At 52.6% G+C, this 13,168-nt stretch overlaps 2 protein-coding genes across 3 annotated transcripts; one reads left to right on the top strand and one right to left on the bottom strand.

Annotated features, from left to right (window-relative positions):
- The first annotated feature begins 202 nt into the window (after positions 1-202).
- On the top strand, positions 203-5,457 carry LOC130538895 (importin-13-like). Its single transcript, XM_057056881.1, has 21 exons — positions 203-333; positions 720-845; positions 1,048-1,682; positions 1,751-1,891; positions 1,994-2,135; positions 2,212-2,378; positions 2,454-2,574; positions 2,735-2,882; positions 2,961-3,142; positions 3,216-3,242; positions 3,332-3,466; positions 3,537-3,683; positions 3,756-3,836; positions 3,926-4,063; positions 4,144-4,240; positions 4,312-4,364; positions 4,428-4,494; positions 4,620-4,678; positions 4,750-4,839; positions 4,922-5,103; positions 5,228-5,457. The coding sequence occupies exons 1-21, from the start codon at positions 265-267 to the stop codon at positions 5,310-5,312; spliced, it is 2,892 nt and encodes a 963-aa protein (XP_056912861.1). The 5' UTR covers positions 203-264; the 3' UTR covers positions 5,313-5,457.
- Positions 5,364-9,832, bottom strand: fzr1b (fizzy/cell division cycle 20 related 1b). Of its 2 annotated transcripts, none has more exons than XM_057056951.1 (14): positions 9,605-9,832; positions 9,120-9,298; positions 8,683-8,784; positions 8,539-8,602; positions 8,338-8,465; positions 8,170-8,252; positions 7,915-8,098; positions 7,773-7,838; positions 7,572-7,674; positions 7,277-7,458; positions 6,972-7,205; positions 6,748-6,873; positions 6,018-6,110; positions 5,364-5,939 (listed from the first exon to the last, which is right to left on the bottom strand). In XM_057056951.1, exons 2-14 carry the CDS (start codon positions 9,195-9,197, stop codon positions 5,898-5,900), a joined length of 1,485 nt encoding a protein of 494 aa, XP_056912931.1. In that variant the 5' UTR covers positions 9,198-9,298; positions 9,605-9,832; the 3' UTR covers positions 5,364-5,897. The 2 variants fall into 2 exon arrangements, with proteins under 2 accessions (XP_056912931.1, XP_056912932.1); XM_057056952.1 differs by having other exon boundaries at positions 6,769-6,873; positions 9,605-9,831.
- Positions 9,833-13,168: the final 3,336 nt, after the last annotated feature.

Here is a 13,168-nt window from a genome sequence, read left to right as displayed (position 1 = left end):
CACTCAAATCCAACCCTGCAGCAGCGTTTAAGGAGCTGGGAGTGAGTAGGCGTCGGTGTCAATATCAGACAATAACTTTTCAGCCCCCCCCGCAGAGGTCAGTGTGTCGTTACGCCTGCGAGCACTGCCCACATGTCTACTGTATGGACAGCTGAAGGACCCACCGCGTCCTCTGCTTGCCTTCACTCACTTTAGAGGACAGTCTGCTGCTCCTCCGCACCGGTTCGGCTCTGACGGATACCTACAAACCGCGCATTTACGCAGATGGAGCCTCCAGCCCATCCGGGGGACGGCCCGGTAGAGTTGGAGTTCACGGTGGAGAATCTGGAGTCGGTGAGTTCCTGTTGCTGTCATGGAGCTGCTGTTATGCCCCCTCGAAACGTCGGGAAAGTTGAGAAAGTTCTTTGCGCTGTTAACACGGTAAAACGATGCAGTTTGGCCCAAACGTGAGAGCAAAAATGATGCGTGCGTAACCTGACACCCACTATAAGCATATGCTGTCCTAATAATAACTAACACCGTGCGCTCCGGATTAGTTGCTATGGCAACACATAGTCTTTACATTATTCAAATATCTGCTTTTGTGCCACTGGTGATTATAAATCCCCGTTTGACTCATTTTAAAGGCGGCTGCACTTGATGGAATGAAAATGTGGACATGCCGATTGTCCTTTTTTACAACCAACATAATCTGACTGGATTCCCTCTCCTCCGCCCAGGCTCTCTACCAGCTGTACTTTGACCCAGACATGGAACACAAGACCTTCGCCCAGAAGTGGCTGAACCGGGCCCAGGCGTCTGCACGGGCCTGGCAGTTCTGCTGGGCGCTGCTCGGCCCTGACAAGGTCTGTTGTTGCCGGGGTTGGCTTGTGCACTGGGACATGCTGAAAAGGGCCCTTTGTCAGCTTCTGGTGCCTCCTGCTTGTAGCCACCATGTAGCTGGTACCACTGACCCTATTTACCCCCGCCCCTGCTGGAAGCATCATTCAACGTTAGTTATCCTTTGTTCAAATCCATTAAGAAAATGCCCTTTTTGTCCCCTTGCAGCTCCCGGAGGTGCAGTTTTTCGGCGCCACCACCCTCCACATCAACATCTTGCATCACTGGAGCAGCCTTCCCACAGACCAGCACGAGAGCCTGAGGATGCAGCTGCTCGCCCACATCCTTCGCTTCTCCTCAGGGCCCAAAATGGTGCTGACCAGACTGTGTGTAGCCTTGGCCGCTATGGCGCTCAACCTGATCCCGCAGGTTTGGTCTCAGCCCGTGGCAGATATGGTGAGGGCCTTCCAGCCTCAAGAGCCCGAGTGTGAAGGTGGTTCAGGGGCCGCTCAGGACCCCCAGTTGCACTGCCTTGCTCTGTTGGAGCTCCTCACTGTCCTTCCAGAGGAGTTCCAGAGCAGCCGGTTGGCTCAGCCTCGCCGCAGCCAGCTGAGGGAGGCTCTGGCCGGGGAGTGGGGTGTGGTGTGTTCCATGCTGCGTCAGCTTCTCCAAAGCCAGGACTCCTCCATTCAGGTGAAGGAGAAGGTGCTCCGCTGCCTTTCCAGCTGGGTGGGCGTGGATGTGCCTTTAGGGGAGAGTCACGAGCTGGTCCAGGACTGCTTCGGCGCCCTGTCGAAGCCGGAGCTGTTCGACACCGCCGTGGAGACGATAGTCACCGCCATCTCGCAGCCTGACTGCCAGAGGTGAGGACAAACACGGGATCGATTCCGTGTCGGTTTACCTGTGTGTGAATAAGAACCTGTGTGAGCAGATATACCGAGGCTCTGGTGAACTTGGTGCCTCTGGTGCTGGGACTCCACGATCAGCTGAAGAAGGCGGTGCAGGACAACGACATGGAAACCTCTCACGGGATCTGTCGTATCGCCGTTGCCATGGGGGAAACCCACTCCAGGTACGCACAGACAGACAGCCAGGCAGGCAGACAGGCAGGCAGACAGACAGACAGGCAGATGGTACGTAGCCTCAGTGATCTGTGATTGTGCTTGTGTTTAAGGGTTCTGTTGGAACAGGTGGAACACTGGCAAGAGTTTCTGGCTTTGGTTAACATGATTCTGTTCTGCACGGCCGTCCCCGGACACTACCCGGTCAACGAGACCACCAGCTCTCTGACCCTCACCTTCTGGTACACCCTACAGGTCCGAAAGGTGTTTGGGATCAATGCACATCCCTTTCCGCTTCACTGACCAAACCTTCTGATTTTTGGACCTTCAGGATGACATCCTGTCATTCGAGGAGGAGAAGCAGGCGGTTTACCTGCAGGTCTACCGGCCCGTTTACTTCCAGCTGGTGGACGTGCTTCTGTATAAATCTCACTACCCCCCTGAGGGGGATTACTCCTCCTGGTCTTCTGATGACAAGGAGCAGTTCAGAATATACAGGCGAGGACAGAAACACGGGAAGAAAAACCTGGTCCAGGACTTTTGCGTGAAGTTTCTGTGTGTTCTGCCTTTCAGAGTGGACATTTCCGACACTTTAATGTACGTGTACGAAATGCTGGGCGCGGAGCTGCTCAGTAACCTGTACGACAGACTCGGGCGGCAGCTCATGGACCCCCAGCTGTCAGCGGTGTGGCAGGTAACGTCTTTGCCTATTGACCCCTGTGTAACGCGTGAAAATCAATGAGGTTATTCAACAACAAATAAGGCTGTTTCCACGCAGTCTGGTTGATCCCAGTCCAGGACGGAGCCCCGCACGGTTTCGCCTAACGTCTCATCATGTTGTTCATCATCTCTAGGACACAGAAGCGCTGTTATTCGGCTTTCAGTCCATAGCCGAGACCATAGATGTGAACTACTCGGATGTTATTCCAGGTCTCATCGGTCTGATCCCCAGAATCAACATCAGCAACGTCATGCTGGCCGATACCGTCATGTACACCATCGGTACCCGGCCTCCAGAACTATTAACGGACGTCTGATACTACCTAACCTTGACTTGTAACTCACCGCCGTCCCCTCCAGGATCGTTGGCCGAGTGGCTTGCCGACCACCCTGTCATGCTGGCTGGAATATTACCCATGGTGCTCGAGGGCCTGATGAAGGCAGAGCTGTCCGTGTCCAGCGTGTCCACCCTGAAGAGGATCTGCAGGGAATGCAAATACGACCTCGGCTCCTACGCCCACGACATCCTCGGCGCGTCGCAGGTCAGATTTGTCCGCATCTATTTAACCATCATCATGGCAACCGGGATGAATTCACCCTCACTTCCCTCTGCAGGATGCACTGGCGAAAGAGGTCCATAAGGTGAGCAGACAATTAGGAGGATGAGACGTGGGTCCACACGGATGCGACCGCTGTCATGTATGATGCGTGCTGTTCCCGTGCGTGTGCAGAGCAGCCAGTGCATGTGGCTGATGCAGGCTCTTGGTTTCCTCCTCTCCGCCCTGCCAGAAGACCAGGTCCTGGTCAGACTCCACTCGCTCATATCTCCTCACGTCCAGCAGCTGGATACTCTGAGCACAGAGGAGGTAACAGGGGACACGCACCAACAACCTTTGAGCATTGACTCCTCACTCTCACCTCGACTCCTTTCGACAGCCTAATCCCACCAATAAACAGTCCATCGTCCACATCCTGGGGATGCTGTCCAGCCTCTTCACCACTCTGGACGTCACCAGACAAGCGGACACTTTTGAGGGAGCGTCCTGCCAGACCGCCGCCCCCTCCCAGTGCACACAGAATCCAGTAGGTGCAGCAGGGACGCTTCCCGCTTGGCGGGGGACATGTGGAATATCCGTGTAAATGATTTGCTTTCAGGTGGTCGTTGTGCTGCAGCAAGTGTTCCCCTTGATCCAGACCCTCCTCAGCAGGTGGCTTGAGGACTCGGAGGTGGTCGAGGTACAGCGGGAGGGCGGCGAGTTCAGATGTTTCTGCTCTGGATGCTGTATTTAACCGCCAGCTCCCCTCCCTCCCCCTCTCCCCACCAGGCGGTGTGCACAGTGTTCGATAAGTCCGTCCGAACCCTCTTGCAGGACTTTGGGCCCGTGGTGGCCCAGCTGAGCGGGATGCTCGGTCAGATCTACAGCAGCTGCCCTCAGGCCTCGACTCTTGACCTGGCCCGGCAGGTAGACCGCCCCCCCTCACACACACACACACACACACAATCAGAAATTGTCTGAGAGGGAGTTTTCTCTGTTCTGATCAGATAATTCACATATTTGCCGGGGAGGAGCAGCACATCTCCGACATCCAGAGCCTGACCGAGGTGCTGACGTCCTCCACGCTGGCTATGTTCCAGCGAGGTGATAACGCGCCCAAAGACTCTGCCTCCAGTTTGCTGGGTCTTTTTTCTGATCTTTTATTGATCTGGCAGGACCGCGGGATCATCCTGACATTGCAGAATCCTTTATGCACCTTCACGCCCAGGTGGGTCGAACTCGTCCAGCCACGTGCACGTCTGCAACACGCCTCATTTCTTCTCTCCTGTAGATTCTGAAGAGGAAACCTAATCTGTACGCGCCAGACCGCGTCGACCTTAAAGCCCTGTTTCACTCCGGTGAGTTTGGGAGGTTTGTGGAGAAAGAAAACCTCGTGTTAACATTTATCCTGCCTCGTTAGACGGAAGAGTTTGCTTTTTGTAAAACAAATCAATCAAAATGTTTGCTGCCGTCTTTCTTCCAGGTGTTATTTCCCTCAAGTTTCCAGAGACGCCGACGGTGAAAGCTGCCAGTCTCTTCTTTGTGAGTCGATATGAGAGCAGCTCATAGTTTTCCCAGCCCTCGTTCCACCTGTTCAATATTCATCCCTGCAGGCGGAGCTGTTGCCCCGGTGGAAGGACGTGCCTCTGCTGGCCGAGGTGCTGCAGGCTGATGGGAAGCTCCTGACAGAGACCGTCCTGCAGGTGATTGACATCAACCAATCGCGACACTCGTAGACGGTGACGCCGCACAGACTCCCCCCCTGTCTCCTATCTGCTGTCTCAGGCGGTCGGAGGCGGCGCCCCCCGCAGCCTGATGGAGCATTTCTCCGAGGTGCTGCTGGGTCTGAACAGGCACTGCCCGGCTCTGTTATCCCAGTGGTTGGGAGAGACGCTGCAGACGCCGGGATTTCCCTCCGCTCAGGTCTCCACGGAGCAGAAGCACACGTTCAGCCAGCAGCTTCTCAGGTGACGGCGAAGCGGAACACAACTGAAAACACAAGCTGCAAACTCTGATTAAGTTCTGAAAATTCCTGAAGAATCCGAGAAATGTTGCCAATTTCGCGGCTAATTTAATCTTTTTCTGTTCCAGGGAGCAAACCAACAAGCGGCGTGTGAAGGAGATTGTGAAAGAGTTCTCTTTGCTGTGCCGCGGCCTGCAGGGGTCGGGATATTAGGCCTTTTTTACGCTTCATTCCCGGTTAGAGACGGATATATTTGCACTGAAGAGCAAAAACAACACATCAGGTGTGCCTTTATTTGGAGGAATGGGTCCTCTGTGCAACATGATTTAATAAAAGACCTTCGTACCTTCCAAAGGAAGCAGGAAGGAATAAAGTGTCTTTTCTTCTGCTCCGGGTGTGAACGTACAACATTTCACTTCAAAACATGATGAAAAGCTCTCAGCTGTTTTAGCAAGTGCGTCTTATTATTTATTGGTTCCGTTCAGTCATAAGCTACTCTTGAACGCCACATTATCAAAATATAGAAACCCCCACCCCATCCGAGTCGGCCTTCTCTCTATCCCCAAAGGAGGGCTTGTTAAAAACGCGACGTCGTGACGGGACTTAGCTCAGAACTCTTGCACGTGTATAATTCTGCTAATACGTAATAAAACAATCTGGATCACAACGGACAAAAAGACCCCATCTGTCCTGTAACTAGTGAAGGATGGCAGTTGAAATCCCGTTGAAAGAGCTGTCAAAGTGGCAGTTGGGGCATTTGCAGCGGGCTCCAGAACCAGTCCTGAGCCGGGCCGCTCACTACCGTATCCTGGTGAACAGGTTCAGCACGGACTTGGATTCCTGCGGACAAACGGGACGAGTCGTAACATTTGAATCGCGTTTCGCTCGGACGCCCAAAGACTGACAGGGCGACCCCACCTTGGTGCAGCGTGTCTTACTGAAGACGTTCCAGAAACGCAGCGTCTCGTCGCCGGCTCCCGTGACGATGGCCTCCCCATCTGGAGACACAGCCTGGGCACAAAAAAGAGGATCGATGGTGTCTGAGTAGCAGGAAGTGGACGTCAAACGTGCTGCGGGTTTATGGAAAATGTTAAAACAGCCCATTATGCTATGCTAGGATGCTAAATGCTGCGGCTATGACAACAGAAGATTGTTGTTCTAGGGCAGGCATGGGCAAACCAAGGCCCGGGGGCCACACGCGGCCCGTTAAACGTTTTAATCCGGCCCGCCAAACTTGAAAAATTAAATGAATAAACCTTGTTAATGTTAAATTTTCACTGCAATTCTGGTGTTTTCCCACTAGAAAAAAGACAGTCAGGAGGAGAGTGATGGTGATATCCTGAAGGATAACAGAACTTTCAGTGCTTTAAAATAGAAATGGTTATTAATTTTTTTTAAAAAGGCACATTTTATTCATTTGATTTTAAGTGTTTTAAGACTCATTCCAAAGTCAGATATTTTGTTGTAATGCTTCTCTTCATTTTCATTTGAAATTAAAGCACATGTTTTCTCCATATCCCAAGATGTGTATTTTTTCTCCAATGAGGTGAGGTTACCAAAGCACTCCATCCATCCATCTGCTCCTGGTCCGGCCCCTTTGTCAAATGTTAGAACCCATTGTGGCCCACGAATCAAAATGTTTGCCCACCCCTGTTCTAGGGTGTCTCACCAGATACAGAACTCTGTAGGAGTGACCAGTTAATTTGGCCACCTGAGTGAGCGATGGATACTTCCACACAAGGATCTGGTTCTGGGAGTAGCCGTGAGTGCTCACCTGTGGACAGAAAACATGTGAAGCCACAGTTGTGCAGAAAAAAGAAAACATTTCGGATGCAAATCGTATTGTTACGCTGAGTCTCGGCGTCCCCTCACCAGCTCGTTGGCGTGTTTGGACCAGGCCAGGTTGCAGACCTGAGAGCCCGTGTCGGTGCTCTGCAGCGCCTGACCCGTCAGCGTGTTCCAGAAGCGAAGGCACCGGTCGGCGGTGCCGCCCCCTGACGCCAGCAGCCCGTGCTGGTGCGGAGACCAGGCGATGGCCTTCACCGCCGCCAGGTGGTCGCTGTACTGCTGCACGGGGAGGAGGCTGGAGCTGTTCCACACCAGCAGCTGTGGGGATCAACAGGCGTGAACATGCTTTCTCCCATCATGGGAGGGGGGGCAGATTTGAATGGGATGACCTTGTTGTCGTTGCCTCCGGACGCCAGGTGCTGGTGGTCAGGTGACCACTTCAGACCGCACACCTCTTGCCTGTGACCTTGGAGCCTCCTCTCGGCGGTCGGGGGGGTTCTGATGTCCCTCTGCAGGATTACTCGATCCCGACTGCCCGACGACAGCTGCTCTCCATTCCAGGCCAGGGCACCTTGGACACGAGGGCTCACGTTTCACTTCCAGAGCTCAATATTATTACTGGCTGCCCAGAATTTGCACTTGTGATTAGCTGTTTCCTAGGTAACCACAGAGGACGTGACTGACCGACACGTGCGGAGTGACCCTCCAGAGTGGTCAGCTTCCTCCCTCCGGCGGCGTCCCAGATCTGGACGTAGCCCTTGTGGGTTCCAACGGCGACGAGACCCCCCTGGTGAAACCGGGGCTGCAGTTAAAACACTGTGGGTTCGTTCACGACGGCGCGGCGACATCAGAACCCCCCCCCCCCCCCTGCGGAGGCACTCTCACCCTCTCGTTCCAACACACCGACGTCACAGAGTCCCCGTCCACGGACAGGTCGCACAACCTCGTCACCTGCGGCGAAGGGTTGGGATTGGTTTTACTGGAGCAGATCTCGCTGCAGACGCTCGACCACAAGCGTCAGCCTCACCTGGCTGGTGCAGGCACTCCACAGGTAGACGCAGGCTCCCAGGCCCACGCTCAGCAGGTTGCCCGCCGACCAGTCCACCAGGTTGAGGTAGAAGTCGTCCTGCAACTCCGGGGCGTCCAGCACTTTGAACGGGATCTTCGAGATCTTACGAGCCGGTTTCCGAGGCGAGCGTAGCAGCTTATGACTACAGAAAGAGGAAGTGAGGTCATAGCGAAGGGGCCGTTTGAGAGTGGAACAGGCGGGGGCGTCTCCTACCTCTTGTTGCTAAGAGGAGAGAGGGAGTAGGGCGAGACGTCGCGATCGCTATCGAAAGGCACTCCCTTAGCGTGGACAGTGTACTGCAGGGGAAGCAGAGTTACGGCCACATTTTGTCATCTCTTATCATTCGGTGACCTCGGCGAGCGCTTTGGCTCCGACTCGTACCCTGAAAAGGCTGCGAGAGTCTTGGGAGAGGACCGCGTGCCGCCGCTCGTCAGTGTGAGGGTCCGGGACAGATTCGATGCCCGCCCCCAGCAGCTCGTTCCTCAGCAGGGCAGCGTAGGCCACGGCGTCTGAAAGGTGATGACATCTATGGGTGTCTTTATCCCAACGCTGCGTTGGTCAGTTCTTGCGTAAAGTTCTGACCTTTGCTGGAGTCTGAACTGGCGTCCTTCGCTTTATGGCTCTGATCGGGGGAGCGACAGTTTTCCTGCGTGGCACACGAGAGAGTCAGTGTTTAGGAGACGAGCGTCGCTGCCGACGGAGGAGACGGACGGAGCGGCTGCTCACGTTGGCGTAGTGGAAGTTGATGCTCCAGTTGCTCCCCGCACGGGTGGGAATGAAGCGGTCCCCCGATTTGACACTGACGGGACTGCAGGCAGCACTGACGCACTGTTAGAGGGAGAGTTGATGGCGTTTATACTTACTTATCTTTAAAAATAAATATGCTAGTTTATAAAATGTTCGGGTCGCCCAGGCCATATAGGAGATGTACCGGTACTTTTTTTTTTAAAAGAAAAATGCAGATTGCAATGTCAAAGCTTCTAAATTAATGAAATAAAAATAGAAAGAGCAGTAAAATGCACTATTTGGGATTCAGTACAGCATGAAGTAATCAGACAGGAAAGCTCTATCAGATTAATGTTACCCTACTGGAGACTAACTGGTGCATGCAGTCGTTACACAGGGGCGAGGAATGCCCTTTTCTGGGGTCATCCATCTCTGACCTTTGCCAGGCGGGGCTCTGCCGGGAGGTTCTGGTGGTTAATCTGCCTCAGCAGCCGTCTCTCGTAGTCTTGGTCCATCTTTTCGGGGCAGTCGAGCAGCGAGGCCGTCCGGCTGCCCTCCACGCCCCTCTAAACCTCCGCTCCCCCACGGCGAGGACGTGCACTCTGGATCCCCATCTCTGTGGGGAAATGAGATTATCCGAAACAGAACCCGCTGTCAGAGGTCCAAACCGTGCAGAGGACGCGCAGAGAACGGCCTGGTTAGCATAGTACCGAAGACATTGTGTCTAGATCCCTGCTGCACGGTTAAAGGAGCTCCCCCCATTTGCATTCTCTCGCTAGCGTACCTCCCCCCAAAACCCCAAATCGTCCATAATGCGGTAATGACAGCCGCACTGTTGCCATGGCATCGTGATAGTCCATTTAAAAGCGAGGTACTATCAGCTGACGACACAGATACTCGACGGACAGCGATGCTCTCTTACCGGACGGACGCGGCGGCTCAGCTGACCAAGCTGGCTGTCATCACCCGATCAAAAGTGTCAGCGTCCGGACCGAAATGGCCTCTTTTTTTTCTTCAAACGAAAGCGGTGCACCCTAAATGCCAACGCGTCTCACTGGTGTTGTTTATCTTCGCGACAAAGATGGCGACCGAATCAGCTGGCGGCACAGAAATTCTTTGGTTGACTTCTGCTGCCTGTGCAGTCCACACAGTGTGCTGCAAAACAGCGACACCAGCCGGCGACATTTGGCAACTGCAACCTCAGTTACTATGCTGTAACTCCTCTACGTGGCCGCTAGATGTCCCTGTTTGACGACTAGATTTGACCATCGCTTGCACGCAAACGTACTCGTTTTGGCCACTTTTGGATTTGCTATCCCAAAAGGCATGCTAATGAGCATGTACAGGAAAGAGGTGTGACTACAGTACCAATTGAATGTCAACCTCAAAAATACTGTAAGCCACACAAATTCCCTATTCAATGTTTGATTTATGACTTCCTGTGCTTGCAGAGCGTGCACAGTTGTTTCCCCCGCAGCAAATAATCCTTATAAATTATCATGGACTTTGAATAAGAGCAAGTCAAAACAATCCACACACATGAGTTGCATTTTGGATCCCAAATATTTTGCACTTGTATTTGTTGTGATTGACAATAAACCCAGTATAAATCAACCTAAAATAAACAGGGAGACTAGAAAATAAATCCGATTTACCAATTAAGGTCAGCATAGAAGATTAGTAAACAGACAAACCCAAAGGCAAATTGCACACGTGTCAAGAGAACCTGAAAGTTTCTGCACGTGAACCAGTCAAGCTCATATTAATCTGGGTGACATTAGTCAATAGTTGCATGTCAGCAGAGTCAAAGTCCTGGCTGCTGCTCAAAGCAACAGTCACTAAAAGATCTATTTGCCTAGAGTGACATCCCATGCTGCTATCAAAACAGGGCACTATGTAAATGAAGCACTTGTTCAACTCTTTATTTGACCTCTGGAACACTGAGAAGAGAGAGAGAGAGAGAGAGAAGAAAAGCATCCCTCAGAGGTCTGTAATGAGGCTGGCAGACATGGTAGAGTGAAGCTGAGCTATGGCATCCATGGTGCCACTCGGATCTGCACGTAGGCCCGCTGCAGACCTGGAGTAAACTACAGACATTGTTTATAGATGGTCTCTGATACGCTGCTTTAAATAAATCTGTTTCTGATAAAGATGCAGCTCAGATGTCATCAGCTGTCCAGCGGAATGCTGCACCTCTAATGTTTCATTTCAGGTTCAGATACATCATAATACATTTGTTTGCGTTAAATCCCATCTAATCATTCATTAAGTGGATCTAAACTAGTCCCAACTCTATATTTTACATTACAAAATAAAACTAATATATTCAACATTTACATAATAGAACGTAGGGGTGAGCTGTTTCCTGGTGGCCGACAGTTTCTCCAGAGTTTTACTGGAGAGGTGCAGGATATGATTCATTTCCCAGTACTTAAGCTACAGGTATATTTACCGACCGTGCACATTCCACACGCTTGTGTCACATATGCACCCAGACGTCACAACAACTCAACAGGCTATCTGGTCGGCATCTCTCTCTCTCTTTGTTTCTACAGCCAGGTCATAAAAGCTTCACTTATCGGCATCTGCAATCAGATCCACGCGGCCTTGGAGCAACGTGCAGCCGGGCCCACGTTGGAGGGCCCCGGGGCCGAAGCGGAAGCCGGCGTCTACGGGTGTGTCGGGCGGCTGCCTGCCCGCTGCGGCGGGGGTGGAGGGGGAAACACCGAAGCCTTATCAGGCCTGTTTGAGTGGGCAGAGAGGAAGCCTGGGGGCGCTTTACAGTCCTGTGTCAGGTCCTTACGGGAACTCACAACAAAACAACAATGGGCCCCTCGGCGTGTTTGAGAAGCAACAACAGTATTTTTCCATGTAAACACGAGCGGCGTGGTGTTTACATTTCATGGTGGTGACAGGAACCGGCGGTGCGAGTTAACGAGAACCCGACAATAAATCATCACTGTGATGCGAATCATACTGGCATCAGCGTGGGATTTTAGTTTGGAAGAAAAACGTTCGTGATGCTATAAAAGAATAAAAAGCAGGTGAAGTCCTCGCTCGTGCGGCGCTCTGCTCTCGCTCAGTTTTGTGTCCTCTCGGGTTTTGGTTCCGTTCCATCTGGTCCTCTCAGACCTGGTCTCTACCAGCACCTGTCACCTATGTGGCTCCTCCCACTCCCACCCCTCATCCGTCTCTCTAACCCTCCTCCCAGGCCCCCCCAACAGAGTCATGTGGTCTCGAAGTCAAACGAGGGCGCGTATTGATCTTACGGCCTCAGGGTCACGGGCAGGTTCCGAATTATCGGGAGATAAACGTTAAAAAAACGGTTTTCTGGGATGAATCTGCGTAAAAGACGAGACTCCAGGAACCACTGAGGCAGCTAATGAGCTCATTACGGAGGAGGGTGTGCAGGAAAACAAAGGTCATCCTGGGGGGGGGGGGGGCAGAAGGGAGAGGAGGGGGAGATGGGGGAGAATAATGGAGCTCTGTTAGGATTCACCTGCTTATTCCACGTTTTCAACATGTAAATATTCCATTTTTATGTTTCTGCGTCTGCGACGGGCACGAGGACGTCACAGCTGGGTTGTGGTTTCTGGTTAATTACAGCAGTTCTCGTTAAGGTTAAGGACAGAAAGAGGGTTCGCTCTTCCATCGCTCTCTCCCTCCACCTCCCTCTCTTGGTCCTCTGGAGTGCGTGTTGGCGGGCACGTGTTTTAGCCTGTGTCATCTTTAAATATGCATGAGCGAACCCAAGGGAGACGGATGACAGCGTTCTCTTGTGTACCACCGCAAGGATGTTCCCTTCACGGATCCAGACACTGCATGCTGGGTAAAAAAGAAAAAAAGAAAGGAAGCCCGACGGCATCGGTGCAAATGTTAATGTGGTGCTGTGTCCTTAAACGCATCCTGATGGATGGATGTGGTCTCGCCACAGCCTGGCCAAGGCAACATTTAAAACGGCTCGTTCTTATCATAAAGACAGCGCAGCTTCATGTGACCGTTCGCATTTATGGCCTCATTTCACCTCAAGTAAGTGTCAGGGAACCATTTTCTGGGTTTGCTAACTGGAGGGATTATATAACCCGCGCGTCCACAGATGAGACAGTTGCATGCTGGGTGAGGATTTTCCTCGCCTAGAGGAACAATAGCATATCTCTGCTGCCGCCATGTGTGATAACCAGATGATTTGTGACATTTTGTGGGAAGGACGCATCCTGTTATTGTCCCAGAACCTGCGTTTTAAACTCCAACTCCAGAGACACGAACACACACGCGGAAGACGAGACTGCGGAGGAGACGGAGGTCTCATCCGAAGCGTGTCCACGTTCAGGAGTCCCCCGCGGCCATTTATGCCGTCCCCTGACGTTCGGACACGTTTGGCCCCGGGTTTTATCCGCGTTGCCCTCATTGACTGTCAGGTGGAGCCTGGTCCCAACTGATGACCCAAATTAAAACAAACAGCAGCTGGCCAAGAGGGAGTCCAGGA

The sequence above is a fragment of the Takifugu flavidus genome, chromosome 15 (genome assembly GCF_003711565.1).
Source record: "Takifugu flavidus isolate HTHZ2018 chromosome 15, ASM371156v2, whole genome shotgun sequence".
NCBI classification, from domain to species: Eukaryota; Metazoa; Chordata; class Actinopteri; order Tetraodontiformes; family Tetraodontidae; genus Takifugu; species Takifugu flavidus.
The sequence above is the reverse complement of the archived record's forward strand: the minus strand, read 5'-3'. Positions and strand labels throughout refer to the sequence as shown.